The sequence below is a fragment of the Falco punctatus genome (genome assembly GCF_963210335.1).
Source record: "Falco punctatus genome assembly, chromosome: 11".
In the NCBI taxonomy this organism is placed as follows: Eukaryota; Metazoa; Chordata; class Aves; order Falconiformes; family Falconidae; genus Falco; species Falco punctatus.
This window is the reverse complement of record NC_137591.1, coordinates 31,299,781-31,318,674: the sequence shown is the minus strand read 5'-3', so window position 1 is coordinate 31,318,674 and position 18,894 is coordinate 31,299,781. Positions and strand designations below refer to the sequence as shown.

Genomic DNA, 18,894 nt, shown 5'->3' with positions numbered 1-18,894 from the left:
GAGAGGCTGGTTTATAAAAACTGAAGTGTTGAAATTACTTAGCACTGATAGGGCAACATTCATTTAGGATCTCAGACTTTGGAAAAAAAAAATCCAAAGGATGAATTTATAATTTTAATTTCCCCAGGAAAAGGAACCTGGGAGTACATACAGCGTAACATGCACCGATCCAGATCCCGTCAATGAAGACTGGAGGAAAATACATGTGATGAACAACTGTACACTCCCAGAGGATTTTCTTAGGCATTGTCTTATAAAAAGCAAAATTCATCTTCACTGAGTGGGGCACAACATCATTTGCTTTGCCCGGTCTGTCCCAGCGCTGCTCAGAGTGGCTCTACCTGGAGGAAACGACACCTTTGCCCTTGCAGTTGCCCAGGGCAGGGAGGTTCACGGGCACCCCAGCCTGCCCACCGGCCTGGCCTGCGGGGTGCAGGATGCTGCCTCCTTTATCCTAACATGAACCCTGCCACCTCCACCAGAAAGGAGCTTGATACTATGCTCGTCACCCCTTCATTTGGTTACTTTTAATTTTTCATCCTTGGCTTTCATTTAATTATTCTGTAGCTGCGTTTTGTAGCGGCAGCTTTTGTTCTGTGGTTTATTTCTTGAACTCAAGAGAGGAGCAGTCCAGATGGGGAGCATCTCTGCGCTGGTCTGCGAGGAGCCTGTGGGACCTGTTTCCACAGACCTCCCTCGGGGCCCCGGGATTTGGCTGATGCAGCATCTAGGCAAAGCGGATGCCTCTCCTTGTGGGAAAACGTGTGGGGGAGTAGCCTTGCTTTGCAGCCCTCAACTTCTCTGTGCTCTTCTCCAGCTCTCAGGATTACAGGAGATGCAGTGGGTGGGCAGTGCAGGAACCCCCGCACATTAGCAAGTCTCTGTGCTCATCGGGCAATGTTCACTTTGTCCTTTTATTATTCTTATGCCCCAGGAACCAAAGAAAAAGGGCATCTCTGGTGCTTTTTTCCCCTCCCAGAATGACCGAAGCTGTATTTTTCAGTGTGTTCTTGTGCTTTTCTCCCCACATGGATTCCAACAGAAGCATTTTGTTGAAGTGAGGCTTTATAACTGAAAACTGAAGGGAAAACAGGGCAGCAAGAGGCAGAGAATAGCCTCTCTTTTATATACAGAAAATATTTAAATATCCAGCCTTGACAGTGGGTAATGAAGCAATGTGATGCCATCATCCCAATGCTTGTATGTGGAGCTGATGCCATGGCAGCAGTGGGACAGGGGCCCCTGGATGATGCTGCATACAGCACCGAAAGCAAACAAGGGGTTAACACAGGATTTAACATGCCAAAACTCTTCAGGGTAGACAAAATCCAAGGAAAGCTCTTCTTTCTAGGGGCTTGAGGGCTGCTGGTCTTGGGCCTTTCTGGTTTCTTTATCCTCATAAGCAGAGCATGAGCAAGTTTTGTCCTGAAACCGTGCCTTTCAAAATATGCTATCATTGCAAAAACGGTTAAAAATAAATAATTAGGAAACTACAGCCTGAAATCTTAGTATTGTAATATACATTACTATGATACTATTAATTTTTACAATGCTCTTCACCAATGTACTACAACAGTGCTGTGATAAATAGTTATGCTTTTAAAACACTGCAGTTCAAAGGTTAGCTAGCAATAGTAAGTAGCACTGGCTTTAAACACTTTAAAGTACCAAACTAATTGTATTCCCATGCTTAAATTTGCACTTGTGGTACTTCACATATGTACAAAGGAAAACACCTCAAATACCCTCAATAAATTTAACCCCAGAGCGCGGTGGCTAGGTTATGTCTTTTAGCTAGCTTATTTCCTCATCTTTTCTTTAGCACCTAGATTGGGCAGCTTGGCAATAGAATTAAAAATATATTTTCCTAAATCGATCTGGAATTCAGACATATGCCAAAATTTGTATTGCACATTACAAAATGTTTATGATTGATGTATCTATAATACACACTTTGCATACTGCGTATAATATAAATATTCAAATAGGTATCGTCCCTTTCACATATTACATTTTATATAGTTATTACCGTTGTTTCATCCCTCATTTTCTGCAAGGCTTTTAATTTCATACACTTCATCTATCGGATACTCCTGTCTAATTTTAACATATCACTGCAGGAAACGGTAACTGGTGTTGAATACAGAGTCTTGAAGACTGAGGTTTTGCAATACAAAGTACGGAGCTAACTGATAAATGGAGAACAGCAGCTGGGCTGAGAAGCTCAAGACATCGTTAGGAAATAACAGTGCACACAAGGCTGACAAAAATTACATTTGCAGGTAAGTGGAGTGGAAATTTATACTTATTAGGAAAAAAAAAAGGCAAAACATTGCTCATGTTATTAAGCGTGGACGAAGATAGCAAAAGGAACACAGAGAGGCAATTTTCTTCCAACTCCAGCAGGAATTCATCTCAAGCTCTAACATGCAATTTCAGTATGGAGCTTCAGGACAAAACAGAGGATTATGCCCAATTGTTTTGAGGGTTTGGATAACAAAAGATAAAAATCCCAGTAAGTAGCCTTTTGTGCCAATGCAGAACAGAAAAAGACTTCTATTAGCAAAATTTACAAAAAACATCCAAAAACTGAACTGCAACAAATATTGAGTTAACCACCTAACACAAAAAAATGTAGCTTTAGGGATTTGATATTTTCAGAAGTATCTGTACTATTACAGACCATCTCGGAGGAAAACTGATACAGCTCATCAAGTCTGCCAAAGCAACGCTAAGCTGCACGAATACAACACACCTTCTTCTTTTACCTTTTCTGGCAATAAAATTTTGCAACGGAAAGCCATTAGTGCTGCAAGACTATGGAAATGAGGACAATTAAACTTGTCCTACTATGAATGTTAAATAGGCTGTTAGGATTGTATTCTGTATATTTAACATGATGGTGTGGAGCTAAACAGTGAGTCCTTTCAAACAAAAAATTAATAGATCTTTAGAAATGATAAAACGTGTTACTTATTCCAGTCATACCTGCTTGTAGCAGGTATGTTTTAGAATAGATTCGGCCTTTTAAAATATTAATGCTTTCTGATTTTTAGCATTTTAGCTTTCCAGAGTAACAAACCCAGGTATGTGACATATGTGATTAGACACAATTAATTTTTGCTAATATTTAGGGCCAAAAAAACCCATCCAGATCTGCTGAGTGGTAAACTCCAGGTTGGTAAAACTCTCTTTGTTTTGGAGAAGGCTTATCATAAAATCCTTAAACAAGCCATAGTCCCTCCAGAAAGATGAAGAAACGCAGGAGAGCTCACCTCTGTCCCAGCAGGGTTTTGCAGAGCCACTGTGGATCCCCCAAGGAGTTGAGATTTAGTTTTAATACCTGGGGAGTCACCACCTCACTTGGCGTGTTGGCACCAAGCTGTACGTGGAGACAGCATCGTCTTGGCTGTACCTGGGCAAAGCCAGCCCGCCCGCCCTGCCTGTCATGCCAGCCCAGGAGCCCCGTAAACCATCACAGCTAGCCCTCCGCCTTCTGAACCCACGCATAACCGTCACAGTTGCTTATTTACCTCTGGGAATAATAATACATCATGACCTTCTACGCACAATCATATCTCATTTGAAAACTAACACAATTTCCATGTTTTCTTATATATCCGTAACCCTACACTTGTGATTGAAAAACGTATATAGTACAAATGACTCCTTCCTTTCATCTACTAGTTCATTACAGATTTAATTCCAAACATCCCTGTTCTAGCTGAGCAGCTATTGTAAGTGCCAGCATGCAGTTTAAGTCCAGCTCTCCAGCACCTAATCCTGCCACATCCCATCCCCATCTGCAGGCTACAAGGATGTGTGACTGTCAAGTCAGGATTTTCCCTCCCAAGTGCAATGTGTTTGGCTTCGTTTTGAGGATGGAGATCCCAGGCAGGATGCTCAGGAAGGTGCCTGGAGGCAGAGCTACCAGGAATGAAGCCAGGACCAGTGAGATCCCAGCAGCAAGTGCAGAACCAGAGAAACCACCTGGGTAAAGAAGTGAATCGGGCTAATGGATACAAAGGAATGGCAGGAAAGCAAAAACTGACTTCGAAAGAGTCTAAAACAAACTTGGGTTTTTCACCCTTTCTTATTTTCTGCCCTGGCCCTCCTTGTCAAGAGCCTACATTTTAATTCAAGGAGGCCTTTGATTCTGCCAGAAAATGTCTCCACATAGAGCATCTTCTGTTTCACCTGGCGTACAGCCCTAGCACAGCCATTTCCACCATCACTACATCTTAGCAGTATTTCTGCTTGACAATGTCAGACTCGCTCAAGTTTTGAGCCCTGCTTAAGCCTCAGGTTGAAGCTGAGAAGATGGTGATTCACTGGCAGAGCCTAATTTTTCCCACAGATAGCCACGCTTGTACCAGTCCTTCTCCAGCTCTCTCCTTACAGGGAATAAAAGCCTGGGGCCCTGATCACAGGACCCTGGCATGAAATGACAATTTGCCTGGTGACTGCTACGTCCTCCCATTCTCTTTATCTACTTGTGTGACCTTCTTTCCCCCCTGACTCGGAAATACAGCAGTACCAAAGGCAGAAATGCTACCACATCAAAGAGCCTAAGTTATAAGGGAAGTGGTTTTATTTTCACTTGAGCAGAGATCTTTTTTCTTTTTTTAAGCGAGACTTCAAAATACCTTAAAAAAGTATATAAGATAATGAGACTGAAAAATTTGATGGCATCTGAATAACATAATTCAAGCATAAGTATCTGAGGATAAGATAACCCACACTGGAGCAGTTCCCATGGAACAGACTATAATGCCATTCAGGTTATACATCCCATCTGGGCCATGTTTCTGAAGGAGATGTGAATTAACAGCCCCGTGACAATAAAGAAATGTAGGATTAAGAAACAAGAGAGGAGGGAAAAGGGTCGGTTGATTCTCCCACCGCCTTTTCTTGTTCCCAAAATTTCTGTTGCCTGGAAATGGCTGATGAGAAGACGGGATTATGTAAGTGCTTGCCAACTTTTCACACATTAAGAAAACTAAAGCCTGAGTGATGGGTAGCTTAACCCATCTTCTAAGCAGTGAAGTAAAACATGTCTACTAAGGAGAACTGGAACAGTGAAACCCCTTTAAAAAACCCAGGAGTGACAAGGACTTGACAATTCCCAGGATTAAAAAGCTGCATACATTACAGACAATGTAATCTCCTTATAGTAAGATGAGGAAAAGGAAAATAAAGCCTTTTTGGTGTATAAGATGGTTTTTGTTTTGAAGTATATACATCCTGTCTGATTGAAGACTTTCTTACGTTGTTGCCTTTTTTTTTCTCCTGACAGACACGACAGAGAGCTATACCAGCCCTCCAACTCCGTATTAAGTTATATTTTCCAACAAACCCATTGCTCCCATCAAACACAACCTGTCAAAAGTAAAAGAATAAGCACTTGCACTGTAGAAATGCCTCATTCTAAATTTAGCTGGGCTAACACTTAGGTGCTACAAGCAAGCAGGCACCAACAAAAGTGCAAAGTAGCTCTTACCTAGTTTTGAGTACACCTTCAGCAACTGTGTCACCTCAGCAGACCTAAGCTTTCCTGAACTCTTCCTTGTTGTCATTCAAGTGGCATGTTACCTTCTGCAAATACTCTAACTACAGCTGAAGGCTAGTTTAAAATTTAACCTGCAAAGCTTCTTCCATTTTTTAACCAAACAAAGATTAGGATTGTGCTCATTCTTGCTTTTTCTCTATTTACCAACAAAGCACCAGGGTCTCTAAAATAAGCAAAAAGTTATTGCAGTCACACTTCTTCCAATTCAAAACAAACGTGCTTACATTGGCAATAAAGCTGAATACACTGTGGGTGCTGCTAGAAAAGGTGATTTTCTCAGCAATGTTTCTGAGGCACTAAACCCCAAAATCCTGCTACAAGCTAAAGTTGCACTGCCCACTGGAGCATCAGCAACACAAAATTGCAGGTGGCAGATACCTAACCTGGAGACCGAAGCAGAAATCACATTGCCTGGTGCTCAACCACCACTTGAACAATGAGGTTAAGACACCAAAATAAACTCTGCTATTTACTACAGGAATGCACATGTAGTTGTGTAACACAAGTATGTGTGTCTAGAAGAGGGAATATAAAGTATCAGGCTGCCTGGAGCTCACTTACATCTTCAGGAAAAGAAAAAAAAAATCTCAAACAGTGGATTTTTGTACAGCTACCCAATGATGGCAAAAGGCAAACCCTCAGCTGGTGATGATGGTCATGGTTCCACTGAAAGCTGCTGCTGATGTTCCCCCCTTGGTCTTGCTGATGGAGGGGAAATAAAACACAATCCTACAGGAGGAAGAGCTGCAATGAACAAGTAGAACCAGATGTGACATTTTGCACCCAACTATTATGATTGTGGGATGTCTTCAAAAATTTAAACTGGGAAAAGCCCCAGTCAGCCAATTACAAAATCTACATTCCTTCAGCTTTAGGAGAGAAGACACGACTTCTCAGAAATGCCAGAAGTGACTCAACTGTGGTTTTTAAGCCACTTTAACAGCACCCTAGTTACTTCAAGGCACATTAAGTTTACCTGTGATTTCCTTCCCATAAATGGAACTATGGGCCAGCATAGTTTCTTGCGACTGCTGTGTTAAGAATATATTGTGTTTTCTATCCTGAACTGCTTTTCCTGTGAATTTTGAAATATACCAGGAAGAAAACCAGGAAGTGCAGAGTAAATAATATCTACGTAAGTAGGTCATTTTTCTTAATGGCAGTGCACTGCTACTTTACTACCAACTCGTTTGTAATACAGACATATACATATCAAAGTGTGTATATTTGGATCTGCAAAGGAGGTAAGTGAGTATAATCGTGGAAGCACTCACTCCAAGATCAACTAAAGCCTAATTCAGAAAGACAAGCAAGTAGTATTTCACACCTTCTATGCAAGCTTCACAGAGAGTTATGACATTCTGGAGAAAATCCTCTTGCTGCAAGTAAGCTGTAGTTTGAATGTGCTGCATGTTGCATATTTCATTACAAAAGCAGAGCCATGTTATTTCATTAGATAAGTGATAAGTTCAATCCTTACCAAGTTTTCTTGGTTCCTGGCTGCTATTTTCTGATCATCTTCTCCCCCATTTTTCATGTATTTGACCTCTTCCACTGGTTTGATCCTATACTCATCTGAGCACCAAGAAAAAAAAAAAAAAAAAAAGAAAAAAAAATTTGAACCAGTGTACTTCAACAGCTGGGGAAAAAAACCAAACTAAAACCAAAACAGCTGACTAGAAAAGACCCTAATTAAGCAAAGCAACTAGAAATTACATGTATATCATTTCAAAGGCTTAAATGTGACTGATACCAACGAAGTTTTTCTGACTGAAGCTTCAGTAATAATTTCCAGTTCTGGCTTCCACAAATTGCTCAGTAGCTCTCTGGTCCATGGTATAGCCTCGGCACTATGACCAGGGGATGTTTGGTGCGCACTCTCCCCCAGATCTCTAGTTTCTGTATAATATGTTCAATACAAACAAGTTCTTTGTCTCTGCATCCTCCCTGAACTCTTTTGCCAGTGTGCAAACAAGCAGCGTACAGTAGTTACTACAGAGAGGAGTCTGCTCATGGACATTCCTTGCATTGAAAAACTCCTTTGAAAAGCAATACTAATGGAGGCTATTTAAGTTAAAAGGTGGGAAAAAAAACCCAAGCAAAACAAAAAGGCAAACACCAAAACCCACTGCATTTTTTGGTGTTTTTTTTATGTTTATTTCACCCCCTGCACTGTTTTTTTAACTGAGCTAAAGCAAAAGGTACACAACGCACAGTCATATAACAGCTTCTGGAGAAAAGGCTCCATGCTGACCAACCTCCTCTCCCCGCTCCCCCTCCACGACCATTTTTCCTGCACATGAATATTACCCAGATAGAAATCCAGCATGAAATAAGTAATCAGAAAAGATTCCTGGTTTGCCCTTTATCAGCTAGGCGTTTCTGCTCTTCAAATAATAAACTCCCAGCTCCAGTGCCAGTACAGAAGTATTATCTAACATACATGTGCTACCCCACAGTGAAGTAAACAGCCACACCTAAAGCTTGAATAAAGGGATTATTTTTTCCTTCGGCAGGACAAGATGGGATTTTGGTAAAAATGATTCTTCTCTCTAGCCTGTGAATCCAATGCTTGCAGTACCAACACTGCGTTTTCTCAGCCACTTTTTCCTCTAGTTATCTTTGTAGCATGTGAATCTATTGGAAAAACATGGAGTTTTGCACCCACGCTCCTCCAGCCAGGATATATAACGCAGAAGAGAAACTTTAAACCCCAAAGTTGAAAATGTTAATACAAAATTAAATGACACAGTACACTGGGAATAAAAGGCAAAATCTTGGCAAATTAAAAGAAACCACACAAACATTATTCTTTTTCTTTGGGTTTTCAAGCAATTTCTCTCACTTGCTAAGGGAAAAACAAAACAAAAATAGTTTTTTCTGTGTTACTGTATTGTTACAAAAAAAAATCTGGATTATTTACAAGGAAGCTTGTTTTCAGTAAACTGTTAACTCGAGTATGTAAGTTAAATAAGCCTAACTTTGAAAACCAATCTTTTTTGAAAAAATACAACATGGTTTTGCATGTCTGTATCTATATGCTTTTTTTATTATAGAGTTTAAATAAAACTGTGAATGTATCAAATAGCAGCATCTCAGATGCAGCATCTCAAAACAGATGGAAGAATTTAAGACATTATTAGATCAGTAAATGTGAACAACAACTCAGAGTTGGTGGGTTTTTTTCGTTTTAAAATGTAATTTAGCTAGTCTGGAGGTGACAATTCATAAAACCAAAAAGGCTGAACACAATAAAGCCTGGGAATTAGAAGTACTTGATTGACTGCAACATCTAACTTACATTTTTCTCAATGCTACAATGATCACTGTTGTGATGAGCAATAAAACCCACATGCAGAAAAAGCATAAAACTCCCACGGCTGCATGTACAGATTTGAATAGGAAAACAGATGAGAAAGAGAAAAATAGCACAAAGGAAGTTTGCACAACCCGCAGCTAGTCCACATGAACTAAATGAGAGAGGCATGTTCAACCCAGCCTTGTAAAAAAACCAAGTAAGGTATGGTGGTCCTGATGTTCAGTGGCAAAAATAACCTCTGAAACGTGTCTTCTGCTTATTCCAAGAGATTAACTGTGATAGAACACCGAGCGTGTGCCCAGGCAGCAGACTATCCTATGTGGACTGCATGTAAGGGATGCTTCCTTGGAAGACATTGTCTCTTACAGCAAGTGGACCAGGGCACTGATAAGCCCCTGATTGATAAACACTATCATCAGATTTATAAATGAAAGTTTGATAAAGGGTTCAATAGGATGGAGGCAAGACAGGAAGGAGGGGGTTTGTTGGAAACAATGCTGTATTTCTTCACTAACTGATTGTAAGAGAGTGTGGCCAGGCATCGCCGCTCGGATGTCTGAGCTGAGAACCCACCATCATCACCACCATCACGACAGCCCTCTTGTAATTACTGCACCATTACTACTTACAAATCTGTGCTGCTTTTACTGAGGCAACATACTAGAACAGTTCAGTTGGAAGGGACCTACAACCACCGCCTCGTCCAACTGCCTGACCACTCCAAGGCTGACCAACAGCTGAAGCACGTTCTTAAGGGCATCGGCCAAGCGCCTCGTAAGCATTGACAGGCTTGGGGCATCGACCACCGCTCTGGGAAGCCTGCCCCAGTGCCTCCCACTGGTCATAGCCCAGCGCCCCAATCCGTCTAGATCCCCCCGCAAGGCCTCCTGTCCCTCAAGAGTCACCTGCACCCCCCGCCTTTGGTATCGCCAGCAGACTCGTTACGGTGCATTCAACTCCTGCATCGACGGCTGACAAACATGGAACAGCCTGAGCCGAGAATGGAGCCCCCAGGAAAACTGCTGGTGACCAGGCGCCGGCCAGACGTAGCCCCGTTCACTACGACCCGTTGAGCTCTGCCCTTCAGCCAGCTCTTCACCCAGCACACCACCAACCTGCTCATCCCACAGCTGGGCAGCTGGTCCAGAAGGATGCTGCGAGGCTCAGGATCAAAAGCCTTACTAAAATCCAGAACAACTACATCCCCTGCCTTCCCTTCACCCCCTGGGCTGGTGACCTCATCACGCAAGGGTATCGCACCAGTTACACAGGCCTCTCCTCCTGCGAACCCACCCTGGCTGTGCCTGATGACTGCGTTATTCTGAAGAATAGAATAAATTTTAAAGAATAAATGCCTTTCAACAGTACCCAGTATGATCTCCCTAATTTTTCCAGGTGCTGCAGCTAGACTAACAGGTCTGTAGTTTCCTGGGTCTTTCCTCACATCCTTCTTGTAGATTGTTGTAATATTGGCTAGTCAGCAAGGACCTACCCAGACTCGCAAGACCTTTGGTAGATGATGGAGAGGGGTCCTGCCATAACATCCGTTAGCTCCTTCAGAACGCTGGGATAAATCCCATCAGGCCCCATGGACTTGTGAACGTTCAGCCGATACAGCTGGTCCCTTACGCTTTTAGTGTCCACAAATGGAAACTGACTGTTCCTGCAGTTGTGGTCCTCTGACTCAGAGGACCGGGCAGCCCAAGGTCTACCAGGATTATTAAAGGCTGAAGCAAACAAAAGCAGTGAATGCCTCCGCTTCTTGTTTGTTGCTATAGGTCAGATGATTTATCTGATGTTTTCTTTAGCCTTTCTCTTGTTACTAACTTCAGTGGAGATCCCCCTGAATGGTGTAGGATTCATAAAGAGAATAGATGTTAGAGAATCTGTGGACACAGTTGGGCCAGGTGAGGGTAAGGATTACAACGTGACATGGACACAGGACATTTAAAGGAACACTTTGAGCTGCCCAGGCATCCTGCTCCCACTCTTTGTGGTTGTGTGAATTTCTAGGCTATGCTTCCTTTCCAGCTTCAAGGAAAGTTCTCAAAAACTTAATTTCAAATTCACGGTGAATATGGGCGCAGTTCCATCAGATGTTGCTTTTACCAGATGCTCCAAGTAGCCCTGAAATGGTGGCAAAGAACTTTTCACAGATTCCTTGTGTAATTTCCACAGATATTTACAACAGTGTTAGTAAATGTGCTTCCCCCCAATACTTTACTTACAATAACTATTCAATTACCTGTGCAGCACAGTGCAGTTGGTATTAATCTTCCCTCCCTTCAACCAACTGCAGAAGTGCAGATGCCTGGACAATTCATGCCTCAGACATGCAGCAGCAAGAAAGTTTCCAAAAATGAACCAGTCATTTTGCATCATGTTTTCAGGACAAGTTGAATACACCATGTCAACTAACAAGTCTTACTTCCGAGAAATCCACCTTCTCCTTAGAAGAATACAGAGTAAAAAAAAAAATCAGGGGGTAAGAGTAGAAGACACCTGCTTCTGCACGTGTTAGTAGAACTAGTCTTTTAATACAGTGTGTCTTACCAAATTTAGTATTAATGTCATGGCTCCATTATATGGTATGTGCTTGAGCATGAGAAATCTCTACTTTTATCTCAAAAAGCAATGCAAATTTGACACAATCTAATGCTGAGGATCTGCCTTAAAGGCCGAGACACTACCTCCTAGGGATGAAGCACATCAAGGAAGAAGCAGGCTGAGTGGCCAGCACTTAGGCTTCAGTGCCTAAATAAATGATTAACAGATAGGAGTACCAAGGAGCTAGCAACTCCACCAAACCCACGTGTTTTGAGCAAGTGGTGAATGTACCAATACCAGACAAAAAGGCAAACACAGCACTGGCCTGTGGAAAGCCAGTGATCAATCTAATTTTGGTTAATGAGAACAGAAAAAAGGACTGAGCCATAAGTAACTGTTACCAGATACACACAGAAATGAAGGGAATGGATCACTAATGTTAAGTTTGAAGCAGTATTATTACTCATAAGCTCTTGTAATTTCCTATCAGAGGCAAAATATTTTGCTTAAAACAGAGAGCACAAATCTAAAGTATTGGCAACATTACAGCTGACTGCGAGTCCTCCAGCTTCCCATGTATGACAAGGCATACCTGGAAACATCCACTTTCTGAACTAGCCAACACATTGAGGAAAAAACCCCACCTCTAACTAATTTCAGTAGCCACTGAACTAAGCTGCTTAAATAGATGTTAACTACCTGAATCACAGCTGAAAGCTTATATTTATACCAGCAACCTTCCTGTTGTCTGAGGAGAAACAGTGAATTTTGCTCGTAGGTCTCTCTCTAGCATTTACAGTACTCAGTGACACAAATTTTACCCTTCAAATTCATGAGGAGCTCCTTTTTTTTTCCCCCAGATCAAGTTAAAACTGTAAAATCTCTTCATTTTTATGGGCCCGTCACAGGTCTTTTTAAGTACAGACTTGACACGCAGAACAATTCCTGAAAGCAATGGGACCAGTCAATATTCAGCACATTCCCAGCCGAGGCTGCTGACTACAATAAGTGGTCAACCAAAAGGGCAACCAAAGGGTGCAAAGGAGAAGGTGGTAGCGAGCAGCTTAGCTATGGAGGACACTGCTAGCTGGAGTAGCAGAGAAGAAGTGAGTCTGATGTTTAACACCTTATTCACAGATAAGACCACATTAATTATTTCAAATATACTAAATGCAGAAATTAAATTCAAATAACTATTTGCAGAAGAAAGGTCTTCTATATTAGATAATTATCAGAAAGACACAACTATATATATGTATACTTTTTTTGACTAGGTGAAGATAACATTTGTCTTCTATAGATATGATATATATAAGATATGGTGTGCAGAAATCACGAATTCTGAGCTATTTATGAGATTGTTCTTGCCCTGAAGTTACTGTCACAGTGAAAGTGCTGCAAAAGCAAAAGAATGGATGTTTAAGCAATAGATGGACCTTGAAGTATGTCATGGGGTGTACGGTCTTTAATGGCTTTAAGTGAATACGAAAATTAGAGTAAAGGTATGTTGGAGGAATGGGCCTTTGATGCCTTCCCTAAAGGTAACGCCTTTAGGTATTTGCATAAAACTGCTAACCAGGTTTTGCTTGATAAGGTAAAGAGTGCACTTGGAATTGAAGAATTAAAGGATGCTAAATTCACCTTTTGATTTTTACCTTCTGATTTCTACTATTATTTTGAGATATTTTGGTCTGAGTGATCAGAAATGAACCCAGAGAAATCCTGGAATGTTGATTGAGATCAAGCAGGACCTAATTAGAGTCTGTCAGTCAAAAAGACCATTAAAACTTTAAGAAGTTCAGGGTAAAGGAAATTATACAAAGTTCTATGCATATTTGCCTTGCTCTATCTTGCTAAACAGTAATATCTTTTTCTTTTTCCAAAATACAGTTTCACACCAAAACCAAAAGTGAGCCATCTTTATGCATCTTTCCTGTACAAAACTAAAAAGCGAGTAGTGAATATGGTAAAAATCTTAGGACACTATCACTCAGTGTGGTATATCATATATAAAGAGAAATATATCTTTATGCTCCTTTCATGTGTAAAAGTAAAAGATCAAGTACTGTCTTCCATTGTGTGGTATATCATATAAAAACAAGTTTTTCAACAACTCAAATGGGAAAGACTAGCACAGCAAACACCAAACTGAAGCAAAGCAGCCCAACTGAATCAAAAGAAAAACAACATAAATGAACCACAAATAAAAGACAGAAATATTGTCAAGCATAACACCCACCACAAAATCCATCACAGGATATAAACCAGAAAGCAGTAACGCCTCTAGCCTGAAACTCTTTGGAAGGGCAAGGGAAGAAGAAATTTAAGTTGAATATGCTGCAAAAATTCTCAGTAGGCAAGTCTTATGAATGAAGATCCCCATCTGGAAGCAGATAATTCTACTCAAACGTGTCATCCAGTTGCCATGGCAATGTGACAAAGAAAAACAGCACTCATTAATAATGATTTCAGTGATAAATGAACATATCAACTTATAATATTGAAACAATTACTAGAGGGGAGGAAAAAAGAAAACTGTGGTTGTTCCTATGAGAAAAATTTCTTCAGCACTTCCAGACATCACTGTAGAGTGCCATTACCACAGCAACATCAGTAATGACACTATTTCTGGCTCAGTTAAAAAAGAACACCATCAGAAAGAAGCATAACTCCATCAAATATATCTGGACTCACTGTGACTTTTGCAGAAATCTTTTGTTAGACTTCAACTCTTAAAAAAAATAAGATAAGTAAAATGCTGATTTACACTGCATTCTCATTTCAGACATCTAAGGACAAACATATGGCTCTGCTGTCATGAACAGGGAGAATGGGTGAGCCTCTATTTTTACTGACGTATCATGTACTAAACAGGAGATAATGGTGCTTGAGTCATACCACTGAGAAGAAAGTTTCTAACCACACCTTCATTTTCCTGTACATTTCTTTTTTTTTTAGTATCTGTTGCCTTTCTATTGAATGACATGCCAAGATTTCTCCTTCCTCCATAATTAAAAAAATGTCTCTTCTGTAAAATATGAACTTTTTGTCTAACAAACTTCTCTGTACCATACTTATTTCTGCCAGGTGCAGAAAATACTCCTACCATTGTGATCATGAGGAATGCCACAGATCAGAGTCACGTGCTTTCCTCTCTCAAAGACTTAAAAGCTATATTTAGATAAAGGACTGAATTGCTCTTTCTAAAAATATTTTTTTAAGGACCATAGAGATTTTGATGCGATTTAACTGAAACATGTAACAGCAGGTGAGACACTTAGATGCTAAACACAAAGCTTGCCTAACATCATCTACAATGCCACCGTGAAGGAGGAATACTCTTGAGCTCCACAGCTGCACGGGGGTATGACATGAACAGCGGTGGGCTTGACTCTAGCAAGAGCCAGGAAAAATCATTAACCACAAGGACAGTCAAGGAGCAGAATTAGATTGTTTATGTAGCTGCAGTTTCCATCATCAGAATTGCTGGTATCAAGTACCACAGGTTAAAGTCCATCCCGTTTTGGAGCACAGGAGGGATGATATGGGCTACTCTGATCATTCCAGCCCTGTTACTGTATGCAGGACTCAACTGCCTGGATACCAGCAGAAGCTATGTCAAAGATTAAAAACAACAAAAAAAGTCAACAGTTAGAGGAACAAGTTGCAAAAAATCTTGTAAACAAATATTTCTCGAACTACATACTAGGTAATGGAGGATATCTAAGTTACCTTCTCAGCTCCAGCTTCAAGCGCTCCAAGAAAGCAGCATCTGCATGGTTCTTCTGATTCAACATGACTGTTTCTGACTTAACTGCTGAGATTTGCAGCTGCAGGGGTGGATTTCTGATCCACCTGGATGTGGGTTGAGAGTGACATTTCACTGGAGATCAACCAGCACTGGGTGAGCCACCAGTTGTCCTCCTCTATCATCAACCCTCAAACTCTCAAGCGATTCTAGATCCTAGCGATCATGTTGGTTTTACTAACACGAACTAAATAGAAACAATAGCTTAGGAAATAAAAGGACTATCTGATGATGCTCATTCAGATTTCCCAAATGAAGTTACCTTACCTTAATCCAATCTAAAATCCAGCCACTGCTGGAAGCTGAGGCAGTGAACACCACCAGATATTAAACAGAGAACAGGTACGCGAACACCACACCAATTCTGCCAACAAAATACACAGCATCTGACAGAAAAGCTGTAAAAATCTGAATGTATGACGCAGATCGCAGCACATCTGGAACAACCACCCTCAAATATTTTTTCTTCTTCCTACACAATGCTAACACGTGCCCAAGGAAGGCTAACTACTGTTTCTGCACAAGGCAGACGTGACTGCTAGGGCTGAGGTTTTTTGGAGGAAAAAAGCAGACTGAGACATTCAGTACAACAAAAAACAGCCCTGCGTGGAAGGCTTCTGCAGTACTGGAAGGACACTTGCCTAAAGCTAGGCAAGGCAGGGGTGGCTATTTTCTAAGCTATCAAGCAGTTCCTATTACAGCTCCATGTCACATCCAGCACTCTATGAAACATTAACTCCCTCAAGGATGATGCCTACTTGAAAAACTTCAGCAAATTCTCTTCCACTTTACCAGACTACCCCTTCCAGGCCCAAATCATGACAGCTTTCAACAGCATTCCCCTGAGGCTGACAGGTTTGACAGGAGCGCAGCTCCATTAAATTCAATGGACATCATTTTGATCTTTGTTGCTGCAGAAGCACAAAACCTCATATTGCCAGGTCAACCCATCCTTCATTAATGCTGCTGGAAGTTTCCAGTGCTGTAAAGCTCTTGATCCTTCGGGTATCTCTGTCCTCTCCTGTGAAAGGCCCAGTCCAACTTCTGCCCGAGGGAGGAGGCACCATTCCAACACCTGTGATGCTGCTGCCTGAGTGCCTCAGTTTCTCCAGTTTTCTGATTTCTTTTCCCCTGATCTAATAAAGCGGCGGATGATGACGAGGCCATAACTTAGCTCCCTTGCTTCTATAGGTTTAATTTTTGAATTTAGTATGCAACTTGTAGAGGCACACTGCAGTACACAGGAGATGTGCAGCTGAATCAAGGAGATCATTACTTGGTTCCTTCTTGGCCAAAACATTCCCAAGGCTACTCTACATTTGGACCATCACACAGTTTAAGTACTGTGAAAACTATAGTCGTACGTATAATTTTCTAGCACATTATGCATAAAGGGTCACGTGAACAGAACCTGCACCAGGGGCACAGGCCCACTACAGTGTATCTGTAGGTCTACCTTAGTGGTGGGCAGGTCAGAGAAGTACTTTGGCAGGGGGAAAAAAAAATATATATATATATATATATACACACACACATATATACTGGTGTGCAACCCACAGAGTTGGTTTGTAGGAAGTAATTTATCCGTAAAGATTTCTCCTTCATACACATTCTCTCTATTAATACCATGTGGAGAGAAAGAAAAAAAAAAAAAAAAAAAAAAAAAAGACCCCTTGCAGAGGGCTTGCACAAGTTGCTTACCTGCTGGCAGGTCATGCCCCCCGGGTCTCCAGACCTAGCAGGGAGGACAGGGCACTGATCAGGGTACAGCCTACAGCTTTTGCTGCTCTAGCCCAGACTTCCTCCATGCTCCTGGGGGTTACATCTTTTTATGTGAAAAGTAGTACAGGAGATACGTGAAGAAGCAGAAGATACAAAAACACTTGAGAAACAATTCTTGGGCACAAGGGGGCTCACGGATGTGTGTGTTTGGCTAGGGGACGATTAGAAATCTTAGACAACCCCCCCCCCGGACCCCATGAAGAAGGCAATGCTCTGCTGCTGCTCTGCTCCATCATGGCTCCCCGACAAGAAGGTCAGGAACCCTCTGGCCAACTCCACCAATGCATCCCTCTGGCCAGGTACCTGCGGCCAGCAGCTGGTTCAAGCAAGGGGACATGTTCCACAAACTCAGAGGCTGTTTCATTACCTCAGAAAAAGACTTAAAAGTACAACCTCAACATCCTAAAATCCAGTTACCACTAAACACATGATTTCTGCCTCACTTGTCCTGTCTTCAATGACACAATCTCCAGATCTCTCAGACACCCACTCATAAATTAAAGATCTGAGGAAACTCCATACATAAGATGGCACTGAAAAAACAGCCATGTGATCGTATAATTAAAGAGTTTTGTGCACTTGTCTGTAACCAAGAAGCCAAAAAACAGTGCTGGTGGTATGGAATCAGAGCTATTTTTCAGCTACCCCAATTTTGCTTGCTGAAAATATAGAATATATCATATATGCACACAATTTTTAAAAACTTTTTTTTTCTCATTTAATTAACACATAACTTTGAGCCAGACGCCACGCTGTTCAAAGGAAACCATTTCTCAGGTGAAGAAGATTACAGCCATAGCACTTGGCAGGAAGGATACTCAGTAAATGCAATTATCTAGCCCACTAAAAAGATCAAATTGAGAAACAAAAGCAGGAGAGGAAACAAGCAGCAGAGAGATTAATTAAAGGAACAGACAGGAGGAAAACAAAAGGTCTGTGCCTTGAAAATACTGCTGTTTGTATGAAGGCACCAGGTAGGTTTTTGCACAGACTGCACCATCCTGCCCAGCATCCCCACACCACGACAGGGGAGCAGCACAGGGCTGGCCCCACGCAGGCAAAGGAGCTGGAAATTCAGCATTTCCAATCCCTTACTACATTTAAACACCACAAACTTATTTTTAAACAAAATTGTGCAACCGTGCCCTGAAGAAAACACTTTTTGCTGCTCAGAAACTGCAAAAGCAAAGCTTGAAGAATTGGCTTCACTGCCACAAACCTCTTTGTTGCGAAAGGGAGAGACAAGAGAGAAGGGGAACAGCTGGGGAGCAAACCTGCAAATGTAACAAACTACAACACAAGAAGGGCTAAAACTTCTTGTACAATTCAACTAGGTGGCAAAAACCTAGCAGGCTTGTAGGCAGTGATGGCAAGACCTCCTCAGCTGTGGAGGAGAGGTGGGTGCCGTCCTCCTGCCCCTCAATGTTGCATCCTGGAAACTATCTGGATACCAACTCAAAAGTTGCCACCTTAGCCAACCTAGACAGCGCAGCACGGCCAGGTCAGAAAAGCTACTTCAACTCCATTTTACTGCTCCATTTTAAAATTCTCCCTTAGAAAGGAAAAACTGTCCACCAAGGGGATTTTTTTCCAGGTTTTTCAACATCATTAACAAAGCTCCCTGTCTCTGCTAACTCTTCCCCAGCTGTCATCCATTTATGTACTCTATTGTAAAACATCTATCATTTTTGCACAGAATCTGTCAGTGACTATTCAGATTCCAGAAAAAATACCCAATTGACCATTACTGTGAGCATCCCCTGTACAGCAGTGTAGGTCCCAGTCCTTATAGCCCCATTAACTTATCAACCAATTCCTCTAGACACCAAAAACCTCCTGAACTAAGCCACCCCAAGAGTTCCCTGGAAA

General features: G+C 41.6%; 1 protein-coding gene across 4 annotated transcripts in view; it reads right to left on the bottom strand.

Annotated features, from left to right (window-relative positions):
- The window catches only part of LOC308071741 (uncharacterized protein C1orf21), a 125,061-nt gene that overhangs the window by 41,985 nt on the left and 64,182 nt on the right, over nt 1–18,894 (bottom strand). For all 4 annotated transcript variants that reach the window (XM_080407627.1, XM_080407629.1, XM_080407628.1 and 1 more), the window contains exon 3: nt 7,050–7,144. In XM_080407627.1, coding sequence (XP_080263753.1) covers nt 7,050–7,144 — 95 coding nt within the window. The remainder of the gene's footprint in view (nt 1–7,049; nt 7,145–18,894) is intronic.